Source organism: Embiotoca jacksoni, unplaced genomic scaffold, assembly GCF_022577435.1.
Source record: "Embiotoca jacksoni isolate LCO1_2020_lvr unplaced genomic scaffold, fEmbJac1.0.p SCAF_5, whole genome shotgun sequence".
In the NCBI taxonomy this organism is placed as follows: domain Eukaryota; kingdom Metazoa; phylum Chordata; class Actinopteri; family Embiotocidae; genus Embiotoca; species Embiotoca jacksoni.
In genome coordinates, this window is record NW_027185403.1 from 6,729,987 (window position 1) to 6,749,065 (window position 19,079).

General features: G+C 40.9%; 1 protein-coding gene across 1 annotated transcript in view; it reads left to right on the forward strand.

The window, feature by feature from the left end:
• The window catches only part of dlg3 (discs, large homolog 3 (Drosophila)), an 83,642-nt gene that overhangs the window by 1,206 nt on the left and 63,357 nt on the right, over positions 1–19,079 (forward strand). Inside the window, exons 2-4 of the mRNA XM_069171705.1 lie at positions 131–262; positions 8,234–8,319; positions 13,639–13,749. Of these exons, the coding sequence (XP_069027806.1) occupies positions 131–262; positions 8,234–8,319; positions 13,639–13,749 (329 nt within the window). The remainder of the gene's footprint in view (positions 1–130; positions 263–8,233; positions 8,320–13,638; positions 13,750–19,079) is intronic.

The window sequence follows — 19,079 nt, forward strand, 5'->3', positions numbered from 1 at the left end:
GCTCCCTGATTAGGTGGGCTATGGCAGCAATGCAGACATGATATATACACTTTAACCCCAATTAAAATCTGCCAAGACGTATGGATTCCCTGCTGTTGTTGTTCTGAGACGTGTTTTTTTTGTGATGCAGACACGGAGCGGGCAGTGGGGCTGCTCAGACGATACCAGGCCAACCTGACCAGTCCGGAGGAGCAGCCCTTGAAGACCAGCGTGGGCAAAGTGTCTACCATCTTGGGCAGCCACCTGTTCCAAGCCCTTCTTGGTAAGAAAGACACCGGAGATCTGCTTGTTTTTGAAGAATGGAGTCTTTTTCAAAACTCTGCCCTCTAGTTTAAATTACATCAGACTTCTCTCAGGGTAGACTTCTTACGTAACGTTTACTGTTTGCATGCCTGTCTTTTTAAGTAAGGGAGATGTTTTTGGTTGGCCACACTCTGCTGTCACACTATACAAGTCTGTTATTGAGTCTAGCCTATAGAGTTTAATTTGTGTTGTTGTGTGATTGACTGCAGGCAGACACAGGACGTAGCAGCGTCAGGTTGTATTAGTTTGTATGGGAAGTTAACTGAGTCTAAATGTTTCCCAATTAAGTCTTATGAAAGAGGCCTTTCAGTTTGCCTCACAAAGGTTTGTTGTACATTCCCCCTCTGTAGCATACTCGGATTGTAATGAAATCCCATTAAAGCCACACACACACAACCAGTCTATCTATAGACAGAGCTCATATAAGCTCCGACTTGCCACATTGTTAAGGTACAATTCTTCCCTTGACTTTGACAAAATGGCTTCTTTTGTACCGTACATTTTATGAACTTAATATGTCAATATGATGTAGATCATTGCTCAGACAACTTGCCTCACCAATCCCAGAAAGCAGCCGTAATCTACTGATGTTGCTGCTGACTAAACTGATTTTACGAATCCTGAATGAATCCAGAAGAAGTGTAAATATTTTCTGCTGCAACTCATCTGAAGAGCCACCATTATTAGTTTTAACCAGCTACACCTTCATGACAAGTTGGATGTTTTGAAAAAAGCTGAGGGGAAGCCAAAGTGAACCTTGTTTCCTTTTAGAGCAGATAAAGCACATTACTTCACTTTAACCAATGGTTGAGTGGTCCTTCTAATTACCACAGCTGTGTTATAATGATGTTCGCCCTTGGGTCTGCTATTACTTCTGCTGACCCACTGCTGCTTCTTTGCAGGGGATCTGAGGGGGGAAGGGCTGCTATGACTCAGGCAGCATTTAACAGAAATGTACTATGGCAGTTTTTACCAGTGATGTATACTGAAGGGAGATTAAGTATAGTTTTCAGAGCAAGGTTGATGCAATTGTTTGAGGTATAAACACACGATTTATGACACTTTTTGCTTCTTGTCTGAGGTCAGGAAGTCGTGGTAGGGACTAATTTGCTGTATGCCATCGTTCAAAGTCCATATTTCAGGACCAAATATTTATTTAAGTTCCATTTAAAAGGCTTTTCTGAATGCATGCAAGATATGCAGCTTAATATTGATCAAAGAACACACAACTGCTGTGGCCTTTAATTGTAACAGTTGGTTTAGAGGATCCTTGTCAATGTACAAAGTCAAGTATTATATGTGACCATGTGCTATTTGCATGTAGGAGATCATCATCTACTAGTAAATACATCAAACAAGATAGATGAAGAAAAAAAAATACCGCTGCAGGGAGTAAATAAAAGAAAAGAAAAATGTTCCCTTTTTAGGAAGATGTTGCAGATCCGATAGACATATTTATCTTTTAATCTGATACACTAATCAAAATTTAAAGCTTAAAAGTTTGGGAACCCTTCAGAATTTTCTATATGTCTGCATAAATATCACCTAAAACGATACCTTATGTTTGGAGATAGGAAAACACTGCATTCCACCACAAGAACCTCCTCCCATCTGTGAAATGGTGGTGGTAGTATCGTGGTTTGGGCCTGTTTTGCTGTATCTGGACCAGGACAGGTTGTCATCATTGATGGAACTCTGAATTGTACCATAAAATTTTAAAGGAAAATGTCAGGACATCTCAGTGACCTGAAACTCAAGAAAAAGTGAGTCACGCTGCGAGACAAATACCCAAAGCACAACCCAAAGTCGTACTGCCAAAGAATGGTTAAGGAAAAATAATGTTGTTTTGGAATGGCCAAGTCCCCCCCTGACCTCAGTCCGATAGAAATGTAGTGGAAGAACCAGAAACAAGCGGTTTATTTGATGAAGCCCTCCAACATCCCAGAGTCAAAGCTGCTCTTCGAGGAGGAAAAGGCTAAAATTCCTCCAAACCAATGTGCATGACTGATCGATAGTTACCACTACCATTTAGTTGCAGTTATCACTGCTCAAGAGGCTCGCAACCGACACTGAAAGTACTCACAGAAATGTGATATTGGATCATTTTGCTCCGTAAGTCAAATATTTTGGTCTCATTTGTGTCATTTAAAAAAAAAAAAAAAAAAAAAAAAAAAAAAAAAATTTATCTACATTTAGGATGTTGGTGATATTTGTGCAGAAATGTAAAAAAAATTCTGAAGAGTTCAGAAACTTTCAAGCACCACGGCAGCAAGAGGCCCATCATACGTTACAATTAAATGGTCTTTCAATGTGAACACGTACACATTTCTCACTGGCAACAGTTCAAATGCACCACTACAACAACCTGTGGTTTTGGCGTGCTCAGCCCTCTAACTTTCATTATAGGACACAGGCTCTGGTTCAGGAAATGCTGTTGTTACTGCGGTGACAAGGACAGATGGTTTTGATTAGTCTTTAATTTGGGGCCTTCAGGTTGAAACAGGGTCTTGGTACTCATTTCCCTCTCATGCTGCTACCCCAAATCATAAATACTAGAAGGTGTGAAGGCTTCATTACACATACAACAAATATGACTATGACTTCTGAAATGTATGTTTTTATCTATCCATCTATGTCCTTTTTTTTTTTAGGAATTTATGGGCCATGCTAGCAGCATTCAGAACTCAAGGGATGGAGAGGTGGGATGCTCCACTGAATTATGTCAACAACTTTTAGATAGATGGATCACAGTCCTGCAAGAATGAAAACATTCTAAACTAAGATGAAGAACATGGTAAACATTATACCTGCTAACCTGTCATTGTTAGCATGTTAGCCTTTAGCTCCTGTCGATTCATATTTTTAAGCTGAATGCAGCAGTATCTGTTTGCATCTCTACTGCGCCTACATTTTTAGAGTTTTTACCTACTTAATCAGTGTTTTCTCTGCCATCCAGGCTTCATCCCCGGGGTGATTAGGAGTTGCCCATGCTTAAGTGTCCTTGAGCAGGGCACTGGCTACCTTCTTGCTCCATGCAGGGGATTTTATTTTTTCTTTATCTCTGAAGGGGACAAGGCAACTAAAGACACCATCAAGTTCTAACCATTTCTCCAGACCTTAAGGGCACTGATGTGATATACTGAGACAACGTTTTTACGAAACATTGGACTATTGACATCAGATGTAATATACCTTATTATTTGTTGAAGCGAGGGAGACTCGGAGAGGATTAGCTTTCCAAATTAGGATTCCAAACATTCCTCACAAAGAATGTTCAATCAGGGCCGTGCCTGAGGTGGACAGGAAAATAAATTGCTCTTAGCTGCCATGCACAAACCTCTTCCCCAACTCTCTTGGCTCTTGAATCATAGTGTGTGAGGGTCGAAGAAGAAGAGGCCCGTGGTCGTGTGTGTCTCAGGTGCAGGGCTGATGAGGCATTGCCCCTTATTCAACATGTGGTTCTCATCAGGAAAGTCAGAGCAGCCGGTTCAAAGCACCGACAGGAATACAGTGCAGTATAAACATTACTCATCCTCTTATCCTCTCCTGTTGTGTTTGCCTTCACATGCTCAGGGCTGTGTGAACTGGTTCTTTTTGGACCATTTTGTACTGTGATTATCATTGTGGAAGTGGGCTGAAAAGTGGAGAGCTTTCTAAGCAGAGCAGATGACTAAACGTTTTGTGTTCAGATGACAAAACAAAATTAGAGAGTTTGGTGATGGAAAAAGCTGAAGTTTTCACAATCTGAAGACCGTGATCCGTCAACATTACAGAGCAGTTATTTGTCTTTAAGAGATCCCTTTGACTTTGAAACACTGTGGGAAGTTGAGAGGTGTTGGATGCAGTGTGGGAAGGTTCAGTGCTGGCCACTTGATTGGATGTCTGCATGGTTGCACAGTCACGAACAAAGGTTGCCTTAACTGTGCATCCATCCTTTTGTTCCAACATGCTGTGGGGCGGCATGGGGGGCTGCTCGCTGGGAGTTGGGGCACACATACAGGCAGACACATGTTAGATTACAGAGGACCCTAAATGTCTTTGGGAGTATTTTATTGAGGCAGTGACAAGGGGGGGGGGGGGGGTGAATTGTTTGCCCTGCTTTGAAATCGTGACCTAGTTTTCCATCAATGTGTTGTTCCAGCAAGCCATGGGTTGCTCATCATCATGTAAAGAACAAAGGGCACATTATTTTTTATGTGATTCACCCGTCCAGGAAATAGAGATGACTTCAGTCCAATTGAATAGGTACACGAAAAAGAGAAGAGGCTTATAACGCACCAATCCTGCATGCAGAGTTTCTATAGGCACGGGAGAAGGTGCAGGAAAACCCCTATGACTGTGACAAAAAGGCTCAGAGCTGAGACCAGGCCATCCCAAAATAGTCCCGACATCAAAAAGAGATCGGGCATAAATCTTGTGAAAGAGACTTCTGGCATGGATTATGTATTTTGTTTCATGGCCAGGAATTTATGTGGTCTGTTAGGGTTGGAGCAGTTCAGAGATTTTGTTTTGTTTTTGGAAGGTCACAGATGTTAAAAAAAACAAAAAAAAAACCTCTCTGTACTTTGTGTGACTGTGAATACTGATCTCTGAACACTTCAAGATGTGATTGAGCACCTTTGTCTGTCTTGTACCTCTGCCAGGAATAGACGAACAACGTAATTAGAAGTGTTAGTTGTGTGAAAGCAAGCCAGGTGTCCGAGAAGCAGCTGAAGAGCAAATCTGGCAAAACTTAACCGATGCACTGTTTTCAAGACTTATTCAAAGCTGAAGTCACCAGTAATTTCACATGAACAATGGGTCAGTGACTAAGGGTCTCGGTTTTTTTGGAGCCAGAAGTGACCATATTTAAACCAGCCACACCCCCAAACATACCCCTTTTTGAGGTTTAATATCGAATTAACTGTGGACTTATTTATTCAATAGACCACCAGAACACTGATCAGAAGGAGGGAATTTAGCTTTTGACACCATAATGACTTGTGGGGGAAAAAGTATTGACCATAGACAGCATATAAAAGTGGTCGTAGCTAAGTGCTTTAAACTGTAATACCACCGAGTGCCACTAGAGGATTCCTCCAAAAAGTCTTCAGCTCCATAGACTCCCATTCAATTAGTCTCATGAAATTCAAAGTCAATCATTTTTTTCCACAAGTTATTTCGCTGTTGCTAGCTAAAGTTGCTCCTTCTTATTGGTTTTTGGTGGCTCATCTGAAAATAATCCTGGCGTTAATTAGAAAATAAGCCTCAAAAAGTTGTGTTAATGGTGGCAAGTCTGTTTGATTGACAGGCCTGGGATGCAACCAGGTTACGGCTATCAGTGGGCGGGACGTAGTATTGCTGGGTTTCCAATCAGATCAAGTCAGATCTACTGCTTGCTCCCCCCACCCTCCCAGCTCATCTGAATATGGTCACTTCTGGCTCCAAACCGTTCTGAACTAGCAAGATGGCGTCGGCCAAAATCCAAACTCAAAGCCTCATAACAGCCCTTAACAAACCAACGGGTGATGTCACTTTTGGTTGTTGCTTGGTGTTGACATAATATTCCATGAGAGTTGAGGTGACTGGGAGACTATTATTTGGTCCAGCGGGTTTTTTGGTGGCAGCCCCTACTGGCCCTTAACGGTATTGCACTTTGAGGCACTTTCACAGTGGCTTCACTTTCCATACCCTGAGACTATGTCCATTTTTATATACAGTCCATAGTTACATTTTGACAACATCCATCTCGGCGTGATGAATTGAGGATGCCTTTTTTTTTTAGGTATTTTTTGTTGGCAGTTTGTCTTGATTGGACAGTTATAAGTGGGTTAGTGTATTGTGTGTCTGAAATAGCGAGGTACATTGGCAGTAAGGAGGCGTACTTGTGTGATATTGGTGTGTATGTCTATGGCTATATGCAAGTGGGTAAATCGAGCTCGGCCTACAGTATGTGCGTGTGTGTGTCTGCATGTATATAAGAGTTTGTGTAAGTGAGGCTGCTCTTTATTCAGCTGGTCAACAAACTCCTCTGCCCACACATGGCTTCACTCCTCCACATTCAGACACAGTGATGAGTCACATGCTCCATTCTTACGCTTTTGTTCTCACGGTGTCTTGTTGAGACATACTGACTCTTATCTCTCTGTCTCACACACATAGAAGGCAGAACTTTCCATGTTTCAACAAAAGATACACATTATTAATAACATTTTTAAAAAAGGACAAGATGTATCAAGCTTCCCTAGATGTCCTTCATAGACTGTTTTGTAGCCCATCTTGCCCTGACATTGAACTTTGGGAATTTGATGAACTCTCCAGCAACCTCTTTATGTCAACACTGCAGGCCGGCGCTTGACATCAGCAAAATTGTCGCAGTGCATTTTCATCACATGGCTGCCACTCAATAGGCGACCACAAGACGTCATGGGCCAAGAGGTGACAAGTTGGAGAAGAGAAGACTTTAAAAGAAAAGGAGGGGCAACTTAGGAATACACTGAGATGTCAATACTTACAATTACTTACTATCATAGTTTGTTGTGGTACTTAAGAAAGAGTGACATGTTTGATTCCCCTGTACTCATACATTACTTTTCTAGAACTGCATGGACAGAATACTGTTTTCCCTGTTATCTTTGTTTTTTTTGGAAGAACCTGGTTTACTTTGAACGTTGAGAATTAGATATTATTATTGTGTAGCCCGAGTGACGATAAGGTATGCGAGCCACTTTGGCAAAGACTGAAATTGGGTAGGTTGCCAGGGAAACTTGGTACAGACATTCGTGGTCCCAAAAGAATGACTCCTGGCGATCCCAAAACTTCTCCAGTGGCACCATTAGGTTGATGTTTGTGGTTTTGAGTGAAAGTACTGAATGAATTGACATGAAATTCCAGTACGGAGATTGGTCTTCCACTCAGGATGAGTTATAATAACTTTGGAAATCCTCTTAACCTTTTTATCTATTATCAATTTAAATGTAGGTTTGTCCAGTACTTTGGTTTGTGATGAATAACTTTGGAACTAATGTGTTCCCACCATTTTTGGCCATTAACATGTTGGCACACAATGAGGTGGTGACCATGGTAAACATCATACCTGATAAATAAACATGTTCGCTTTGTCTTTTTGAGCACATATGCATGCTAACATAAGCAGTTAGCTAAAAGCACCACTATGCCTAAAAGTAGTGTCTCACAGAGGAGCTAGCACGGCTCTTAGTCTGGATTTCTTGTTTATTTTCTGATTTATATCCAATACATTCATGTTATTGAATATGTATTCCTTACTTGCTTGAAAATCACTCTTACGTAACTGTTTAAGCAATGACTTCTGGAAAACCAGCTTCCATTTTTGGAAGCACCTAAAATCTTTTCATGTAACAGAGGGACAGGATTGCCCTTTATTCAACTGGGGGGCAGTGTCCACATTCATTCAACATGTGTAGGAGTCTCACCTTAAGATGGAGTTCTAAAGCAACACGACTGACAATGACGTACTGTGTAAATGATCTGATGAAGACGGAAAAAAAAAAAAAAGTAGACAAAACGTTTTCATACTGTTCAGGTAGTATGAAATATTATAAATGTGGTCCTCTTAGACACTGACATGATGATTTACTCAGTCAGTGCCTGAGTCATATTGTTCAGCAAGAAGATAAGAACGCCTGCAAATGTGGAGATGGATTTCCTTGTAAACAGCTGACTCCCACCCACATATTTTTACCCGCTGAACCACTGAGGGATACAAGATATCTTCCAATGTGCCCATGATTGATCAGCAGATTCTTTTACACACCAAAAGCGGCGTACGTTAGAAGCTGAGAAGTTCCGAACAACAAATAATGATGACCAAGTAAAAAAGTGCCCACATGTAATATTTGTAATGTTCCAAGGGGAAGAAAGAAAAACAAAACAAAAAAAACTCATTATAGTTTGTTGTTTTTTCACACAGATATTCAAGAGTGTTACGAGGTGACCTTGCAACTGAACACAGAACAAACTGTTGTGAAAGAAGACAGCAGGCTGGATGCGTGGGAGGTAATTTTCCTGCTTCACATTATAGATTGGAAGAAATATGCTTCATGTTTACATTGCATCTGGCGTCACACGTGGTGCCGTGTGCTGTGCTTTTACTGGGGAGGATGTCATCACCCGTGTCCCTCACACTCCTACGCGGATAACATGTTAGCATGAGTCACGACTGCTATGACTTCAACCTGGTGAGAGTGAGTGTCAGACGGAGGGGGAAAGTTGTGAGGGAGGCACACATGGGTAGAGGGAGAAGAGGAAATTAGACGGAATCAAAAGAGCGCTGATTACCATTTGCTCATCAGTGGGTTGCTCTCATGAAGTCAGTCAGTCTTTTCATTATAACAAGTGTGTGTAGTCACACGGTTATTTTGAATATTTTTAGAGTAGGACACAGAAAGAAAACTGGAGGGAGAAAATCTGCATTTTGCACAGGCCTAAATGTTGAATCACTGTTTAAGAAGGACCAGAGCTCAAACTACATGTTTAAAGCAAGTAAAACATTAAGAAATCCATACACTTGTTTTGAAACCTCGCATCTAGCATTTTGGCCGTAGCTGTCTTGACCTTGGCCAGAAGTGACCTTATTTTGACAAGTTGGGGAGGATCTGACTGAGAACCTGAGGATTGTATGCTCGCCTACCTATAAAGGAAACCTGCTTGCACCCCAGACATTTCAATTGAACCAACTACGCCCTCAAGAATACTTCCACTTGAGACCTAATATCTAATTAATTGTAGAATTATTTTCATAAGGACCACCAGGACACTGATCAGAAGGAGAGAATTTAGCTAATAACATCATAAGGACTTGTGGAAAAAAATATATTAACTTTGTATTTCATGGGAGAAGTTGACACTTTTTGAATAGGAATCTATTTTTTGCACACACAGTTGTCCAACCACAGTCTCCATGGCAGCACAAACAAAACACGAGATTTCATTTTAAGCACGTTTTTTTTTATGTTACTTTAAATATTGAGTTTGAGGCACAATGGTTAACTTTGAATCCTTCAAACAAAGGAACTAGATTCATCCACTGAAACATCTGACTATTAAAAGTATACGGGCCTGAAAGATATCTCAAAGAATATCATTCCATGAAAGGAAAAGCAGTGAGTAATTTTCTAAAGCTTTGTGTTCTCATTTATCATCTAGAGGGAAACAAGTGTAATGCGACTGGTTAACATATTCAGTAGAGCCCAGTGTTCAGGTCTATATTGAAATTATTTAAAGGTGTGCACATATGATATGTGATACGATATTAGGATTTTCCATCAAATCCACTGTAACTGCACAGAAACTGGAATGGCTACTTATTTGCCTTTAGAGTCTCGGTGTCTTGGGAGTATTGAAAGATAGCAATCAAAGTATTTTCAAAAATACTTCAGAGGTGAAAAAAGCTCACAACAAATCAGCTTTAAAGCTTTTCTCAGTTTAAATGTGTCACAAAAGAATGCTGAACATGCTGATCAGGGTCCAACAGAAGGGGCCAACTGAAGACACATTGGGTGTCGTCAATGTTTTCTTCCAGCTTGTTTTGATTGAGACCAAAGACAACCAATAATTTACCACTGGTCTATTTATTAAGGTCATCCTCAGCAGATACCTTTATTTTCTTCTTTTGCTTTTATGTAATGTTCACAAAGATCTCAAGTTGTTTGACTGTAACATGGATTCCTTACTTTTTCTCACTACTCATTTTATCCCAGGAAATGTTATCTCGTACAATTTATGAAATGATAGCTTTGAGAAATTCACAGTGCTTTTTTCTAGTATTCAATGGATTGGTTCACAGGTTTTCTAGCTTATGGTAATACAATTATTCTAACATGCATATACTAGATTGATATCTATTTTTTGCTGTCCATACTGGCCAAGTATGTAAGAAATTTGTGTAAAGGTCTAGACAAATTAAGTGGGTGTGTTCCAAACACAGCGCCTTTGTAGTATGAAATCCCTTCCTTTGTCTTGCCTCATCTGTCATCAGACAGCATTTTCTTGCTGAGCCATAGCAGGGGGTATAGTACCAAAAGAGATAGCGCTCTGTACAAAAAGAGACTGTAAGCTGCATAGTAATGCACCTCTGTAATACAGCTAGCCGGGTTTGACATCTGCCCACTGTCCTACTGTACCTCCTGTATGACCTGTATGTCTCGGATTAGAATTGTGGCCCAGATGTCATTTGGGACCATCTGATTGGTCACTAACTGGCACAGTTGAGGTGAGATTGTCAGGACTTTACCTCTCTGATCCCCTTTGCTGCAGCTGCCCTGCATGTCTGCTGTGATGGGATCTATGCTAGATTTGATACATAACCCACTAAATAAATGTGCACATATGTTTGAAGTCATGTAGTGCAAATCTTTTTTTGTCTTATAAAGGTGATGAGTCAATCCTCACACGAGATGAAAACTGTAATCTTGCATTATCCCTTTATGCTTATCAACCCCCCTCTGCAGTCAATCACTTAATGTCAATGTGTTTTTGAAAGTCTGTAGCAGATTGTGTTCGGTCAGTTGAACAGGACAACTGATGTGTATTAAATAGATGCTGCAGTCCAGTTTTTGATTCCTTAATACATAAAGCTTAAGCAAGTGACTATTTTCAACAGAGAGGTTTCTCAGAGATTTGTGTTAAAGACACATTAGGGGAGATATTAATATTATGTTTTCTGATGATGCAAGGTTTAAACAGTTTATGGTACTTGCAAAAGAACCCTCATAGCCCAATCAGATCAAGTAACCCTTCATCGGCAGCGTCAGTCAAATTCCAAATGTGTTCATTTGAATTTATTTGAATTTGGATGTTATTTAAAACTTTTAATTATACATGGCGTTTTAAAATGTATTACTTAAAAAAAAAAAAAATTAGATTAGATTTTACAGATCATTTCCACCATTTATGTAGTTATTATAACCATTTTAACTGTCTATCCATGAATTTTAGCTACATGTTTCAACAATCTAATATAATATTTCAACAAACAATCTGTTTGGAAATCGAACTGTGCTACTCTGCAATCTTTCCACATTCCCCCAGGCAATTAAAACAAGTAGCCACTGGTTGGAAATGATTGGATTACGTGATCATGAGTTGCCGCATGTTGCAGTGCCATGTGTTCAGAGTGTGTCACTACTGTGGTCGAGGACCAAAACCATGAATTATGACTTTGGCTTGAACTTTATTCCGCCCTCCGAAGCGCCTCTCGGTGCATCTGTGATCCACCCCGTTTAGCCTCTAATTCAGTGCAGCGCTTCTCTTGGTCGTTCCCCTATCCTCCACTCTGTGGATCCCAGCTGCTCGGAGGGGCCCATGCAGTCACAATCCTGGAGCGGCAGAAGCTGATGGAAGGATGCAGCAGTCATAGTGGGAAGTTTGAGAGAGAGAGAGAGAGAGAGAGAGAGAGAGAGAGAGAGAGAGAGAGAGAGAGCTGCTTAATGGACACCCAGTGAGGTGCTCATCAGTATTCTAGCCATGGTGTCACCTGAGTGGAGGATGAGAGGGAAACTAAATGAGTCTGCAAATTCCCTGATTTGCTGCAGAGTAGCAGGTGAGAGTGGAGAATAGCTCCTTTGGTAAAGAAATGAAAGGATCAGTAAGAGAAGAAGCTGTTTTTGTAGTTTAATTGAATTCGTGCTTATTTTAATGGTAATTATTTGTGGTTGCAAGAAAATTGATGGTTATTACTCAGTAAAATCAAATCAAATAACTAAATAATTTCATACATTTTAGATATTGTACGAGTTTAAATGACTAATTGATGAAGTCTTTTCAAATACATCTGCACAATTTGATATACGCACACGTGAGTGTGTGCGCACAGTGCAAAGGGCACATGCTTAGCTGCCACGATATTAAACCGAGCAGGCAGCTGGAAGGTGCAGCTCTGGCTCTGCCACCGTAAGCCGACCTGCCTGTCAGCTCTGCCATGTGGGAACGAGGCTGTCAAAGAGAAACTCACTTAGCGGTCTCTGAAATGACACATGGTTAACTTATCTGCACTGCTACTGCACAGACAAAGGAAATGTTGTGAGAATCCTGCTATACTTGACATTAATGTAATAATAAAGGTTGATTTTTGCCTTCCAACTCTCTTAGTTGATGCCAGCCTGCATGCTTATGGGTGTGGGTGTATTTATATAAACACTTGTCTTTTCAACTTGAGCACAAGAGCAGCTTTCATTTTAACGTGGAAGAACCGGGTGAGAGTTATGGCATCAATTACGTGGAAAATCATTGGGCTTGTTCTGTGGTAATACTTTTTGCAACTTTGTACCAGTGATGGCCTGCTCTGAAGGCTGCCCTCTGCTGTCTGTTAAGGGTCTGTGTGGTCTAAACTGGCAATGATCCCTGTGAATTTCAGGTACTGTAGATTCTGTGTAGCGCTGTAGAAGGGACTCTATGTTCAAGTTCATTTATTTTGATGATTTGATTAGTTTGTAGTTTGCAGATCTTTTACCGTCCGTTGCCTGAGTTTCATTTGTCAGCCATCTAGTTCTGCTCTGTGCTCCTCTGACCGTTTCCACAACAAATAGTACTGAGCTGTGTGATATTCTTAACTTTTTCAAATACTTTCTTTTCATTGCAAAGTTTTGCTAGACAGGTCCTCAAACTTTGATCATGCTCCTGACTCTTCTTTAGCTATAAAATGTGCTGGTTATTAAAAACATTCAAGTATCTCTTAAATAATAATGAAAGCATTTTTTTTTACATGAGCAAACTTGACAAAAGATGAGAGGACTGATTGGACTGTAATTTCTGTCTTTTAATAAGAAGCTATAGACAGCTGCTGGTTATCTTAGATTAGCACAAAGCCTAATTCCAGTATGTCGAAAAACAAATGATAATTTGTACTATTTATTTTTGTACATTTTAATAAAACAGGGTATAATGGGTTAAGTTTAGTGGTGCTGGTCGGTGGATATTTATACCTTTAAATGAGCCAGGCTATCTTTTTTCCTCTTCCTTTCACACTACGCCAAGCTAACCACCTGCTGGTTATAGTGTCATATTAAATGTACAGATGAACCAGTACCATTTCGTTCAAGTCACAGAGCTGCTCATTTGATCTTACACTTACTGCTCCTCTGAGAGTATTCCCAGAATCCTTTTAAGACTCTGAATATATTCTGTCGTATTAAATATGTTTTTAAGCTGTTTCTCCAGTTGTACCTCTGTCCTACAGGTGTTGACATGTTATTTTTAAAGATGTGATGATGATTATCATCTTTGGTATGCAAATGTATGTCCTGATCATTGCAGGAGTAGTTTGTTTTAATGGGATTTCATTTGTCTAAGAGAATTCATCCATTCTGTGTGCCGCAGGATCAGGAGGACGAGGGTGTGTCTCGGGTGCGAGTGACCAGCAGGAGGAGCCCTCACAAAGTGGAGCGGGTATCTGGCCTGGTGGCTCACTCCTGTGTCGACATGCCAAAGGTGAGTGAAGTAGAGCAACAAGGTGTTTTTCAGGGGTCCCCTGAACATATCTTTTTCACAATGATTGAATTGAAGCTGCAGAAATGGCAGCTGCTGCAAAGCAGTGATCATGATGTGACAATCACGCATTTTCCACAACATCTTCTGAGGTTTCACAAAAATGGCTGAACATCATGAAACATCTGTTACTGATCATAAAGACCTCTGGAACATTTTATTAATGTCTGGACTGCTAATAATCCGTATTTGTTATTAGGATGCTGATATTTTAATGACAGAAACAAATTTATTTTCTTTTGAGCCTTTCAATACCTACAATGATAAATCACATTTATTACGCATTATTTTTTATTTGCATTGGTTATTTGCTCATACAAAGCATAATAAACAAAGTGTTGACCTCCAGCCATAAAACACATCCTAAACTATTAGTTCCTGCATTTCACTATGGGGCTATGACTGTTTCTATGTACTAATATAAAAAGATTTAAAGGGTTTAAATCAGTATTTTGGTAAATGTTGCTGAGCGTTAGATGAGAAGCTCAACACGTTTTTAATGTCACAGCTAGCAGACAGTTAGTTTATTTTAGCACAGAGAATGCAAACAGGGGGGAACGACTAGTTTGACTCTGTCTGAAGGGAACAAAATTCATATTGTCAGCACCTCCAAAGTTCATTTATTAACCCAAACATCTCTTTGTTTAATCTGTATTTAAAATGGAACTACAATGTGTGGATTATGAGGGATTTTATGATCCTTTTTATTTTTTACGTGTTGTTTTTTGTACAGATTAAATAAACCACATGGAATGTGTTTTGCTTCTGTCCGCCAGTCGTTATGCTAAATGAAGAATCGCCTGCGGCCTCTGGCTTTATGTGTAGTAACTTTAAGCGAGAAAGCAGATAAATACACTTCCCAAAATGTCAGACTATATTTCTTTTAAGAGGTTGTGTGTGGCCAATCTGCAGTTTACATGAGCAACAAGCTCAGTCTGCGTCTTTCATGACAGAGATATGTCTCAGTGGGCTGCCATGTTCCTCAGTATTGTTGAAGGCCCTCCCATGCATTCCCCATTACAACAGGGCCAGTGGCACATGGCAGCACAGTGGCCGCAGGCATTGGCTTTTCAGCTGAGCCCAGAACTAGTGCAGTGGGTGGAGGGTGGGGTGGAGGCATGAGGATCAGGGGACTTGGAAGGGGTAAAAGAGAGGGTGATGCACATGGATTCACTTTGCCTGTATGATAATGTCAGTATAAGAATACAGTGACAGTACAGGTTGACTCCGGTGTGGATGATATGGAGCTGTGTGTGTGTGTGTGTGTGTGTGTGTGTGTGTGTGTGTGTGTGTGTGTGTGTGTGTGTGTGTGTGTGTGTGTGTGTGTGTGTGACTCCCTCTATTACATGAAGGAGGGAGGTGAGGGAGCTGAGGAGGTGCAGGGAATGGAAGGGAGGGAGTGAAAGGGAGAGAAGGGGGGTGTAGAGAAAAAGATATAGTGGGGGAGGCTGGAGAGAGAGAGAGAGAGAGAGAGCGAGCGAGTGAGCAAGGCGGCTGAGAGGCGAGGGCCGGTGCAGTGCAGAGCTGGAACGGACACCCAGAGCTCAGCCTTCCTCGGGTTGCCATGGAAACCACATTCCTCCCCCGCCTGCATCCCTACAGACTGCTCTGACTCTCTTCCTCTCTCTATCTCTCTCTCTCTCTCCTGGCTTCTCTGTTTTTCATCCTGTCTTTTTCATTCCTCTTTTAATTCGTGTCTTTGTTTTCTCTCTCTCTCTCTCTCTCTCTCTCTCTCTCTCTCTCTGTTCTGCTTTTCCACCATACAAGCATTCGTGATGATGCAAACTCAGCAAGCACACTGATTTCAGATGCATTGCACTCTGTGGCAAGGTGAATGGGTAATTACACAGTTTATTTTACATTCCCATGCACTCATGGATGCACAAGCACTTTGTTGTTTTCTCAGCATCTCTCTATTTCCTTCTCTCTATTTTTACTTCCCCTTCTGTTCAGCACCATGCTTCAGTAATGCCCCCTCTAGTCATCGCATTTCTGCCCACACACAGGGCACCTTAGCTCAGTTCTCCATTTCTTCTCTGTTACGGCATCTGTCGTGGACCTGCAGCACCTTCATCATATTTTATCAACTGCCTGCGTTCACCTTCCTGTCAGTTTCCAGCTAATCTCTTAACCTCCTACTTGCGCCCCTTTTCATAGCTCCTTTTCTCCTCTTGTCTTTTTATGCGTGTTCAAAATCTACGCAAATATTGTTCCTTATATCCGTGTAGCTCTGATACAATCTTCCACTCCCCTCTTTTCCCGTCTTCCCCATTTCCCGCTATCCTCGCTCTCGTTTTCCTTCATGTGTATGCTTCCCTCTCATTATTCCATCAGTTGGAGGTGCTGTGTTTGGTGTGTGTGTGGAGCAGCTGTTCTTTGCCACTGAGGCCTATTAATAGGAGTCTTAGCCGTGTAGCCTTTGTTTTCTGTGTCTGTATCAGTGCTAGAGCATCTTGCCCGCTTCTAGGCAGTTTACTTTGTTTTTCAGTGCAGAATTGATGAGTATCTCCTATTTTTCTAGGTCTGACTGTTTCTCTGTCATGCAGTCTATCACCCTTTGCCACTCACATTCCCCACCTGCACATTCACACGTAACAAGGCGAGAGTCATTGAAAAGTGCAAGCATTAACTGTAAAGATGTATCCCCTCCTGTAGTTTGGTAGTTGGTCCTTTCAGTAGCTGCTGTTTGTGAAAGAAACAAATAGACGTAATGATGTCTGAGAGAGACTTATAAAACTTGCTTCCTCATCCCATCGTGCAGTTAGTTAAAGCTACAGTAGAGAAACTTAGTGTGTGTTTGAAATGGAGCTGCCTCTTTAAGGCTGCCTCACTACCGACTGTCCTTTTATGGTTGCTGCATCCGGTCAGGTGACGAAGGAACAGTCACATAGCTTCTCGGAGAAATGCCTAGAAATGACTGAAAAGCTCAATACATGGTCTGTGCAGTGGTTGGGGGTTGTAATGCTCATTATGATAGCGCGTGTGTGAGTGTGTATGTGTGCGTTTGTCACAGGGTGTCCAGGTGGGTTTATGTAATAACGGCTCTGCAGGCTGATGCTGAGCTGATAATGTTGGGGGAGCTGCAAGGTGGGATGCAGAAAAGCATCTCTCTTCAAAAGCTCTGGATGATTTCCTCATTTATGCCATAAGAGGTCACAGCCTTCATTCCTGTCATAAATCACTGAACGCTCCGCTCCAGTCCAAGCTGTTTATTTGGGCACAATATTAACAAGGATTTTGCACACACAGACACACACACACACACACACACACACACACACACACACACACACACACACACACGCACACACGCACACGCACCACTTACTCCTGCATGTTCGCATACACATTTGTACATGGATGTGTATTACATGAATGTTTGTTTTTAATATTCTTCATGTTGCCGTGACTACTACAACATCGCAGTTCTTTTAGGACGACTAAAGCTTTAGTCGACCTAAAACACACACACACACACACACACACACACACACACACACACACACACACACACACACACACACACACACACACACACACACTACTTACTCATGCATTTTCACGTACACATTTGTGCATGAATGTGTATTACATGAATGTTTGTTTTTAATATTCTTCATGTTACCGTGACTACTACAACATCGCGTTTCTTTTAGGTCGACTAAAACCTCCAGCATTGTTCTCCAGCATAGGGCTACTTTAGACGAGATATGGAAAGAGTCAGAGCATTAATACCAAACAGCAACTTCATTTTTTTTTTGTACAGTTTTGAGATTAAAACTGTATATTATTTTTACCATGATCACATTTAACTGGCATTTATTTGTAGCCACTAAAGAAATAACCAGGAACTGAATATTGCTTTTTCTGCTTGGCTCTGTGTCACAACTGGGAAAATAATCTTGTATACTTGACAGTTTTATTACATTATAGATCACAGATTACGTTTGACAGTGTCATGTAATCTAATACAAGGACACTGTAAATGACAACCCTAAAAAATAAGTGTGTAATAGAGTTCAACCAAAACTGCTAAGGCTACACGGTGTCAACTGAAATTGCACGTATACATATTTATTGCAGGACTATGATATCTGATTGCAGAATATGGTACGAGTGTGGGCTGTGTGACTCTTGTGTCCTTACACAGTTGCTTAGATTTCACATGATCAGCACATTATTGAGATGTTTCTTAAAGAAGGAAGAAGGAAATGAAGAAGAAATACATTTATTTAGAGACTCAAACAAAATGGAAAAGTCAAACAGAAACTCTAGATGTTTTTATTTACGAAATTATGTCATCTTTAAGACACCTACACTGCATTAACCTTCAAGGCATTTTCTGTCCCCTGTAATAGCTCTAATTTGATTAGTGCATAGTAGCGTCTCGTATTTCTTCCTGGCCTTATTCGGATATAGAAAATCAGCAACTGATTGTCTCTAACAATATTTTATATATTTAGCATTATGTAATATTTAAATGGAGACGTTCCTTTTCCCTTGAGGCACTAAATATTGCCTATATACACATGAACTGTTCATATATGTGTTTGTATGTGCACTCTCACACTTCTGTGTTCATTCAGCCCAGGGGGTCTTTCTCTGTCCTTCTCTCCTTTCCTTATCATGTATATCCAGCTGGCTATTTCCTCATTTTTTTTTATGTTGCACAGTATGTTTTTTTATATATATAAATACTGCTAAGGCTCTGACTGTACTGATTGGTAAATACGATGTGGACAGTTTATAAGAGAGACGGCGTGAGGCTGGGGAGGGATGGTTGCAACATGTGCTCGGTCATGTGTGCTGTGATCGATATGCTTACATCGGTCTTTCAAGCCAGTGCTTCAAAGCCCCGCCTCGCTGCTTTGATTGGCTTCAGCGGGGATTGTGGCTGCATTCTACAATGAAACTTGAGGCACTCAGTGGTTTCTAGCCCCTGTTCAAAAATGCCAAAGTTTCTCCTCTTTCTGCTGAGAAGCGTTGAGAAGCTCTGCAGGTTCGAGTGAAAGAATATCATTACAATGAAGTGAGTTACTGTTGCATGTAATTAAGTGTGGCTGAACCTGCTGTGTGCGCCTCCTGGTAGGGCTGCAACACAATGCAGTGTGCCCTCGCCCTGAGATCCTGTTCAGTGTAACAGGAAGGTTGCAAACATATAATATATGTCAAATTTAAAGGCACTATGTCTAAGGTATTAATCAAAACACTGAAGAGGTGCGAGCAGTCATGTATGAGCACTGTAACATGCAGAGTATGTATAAATACACTCT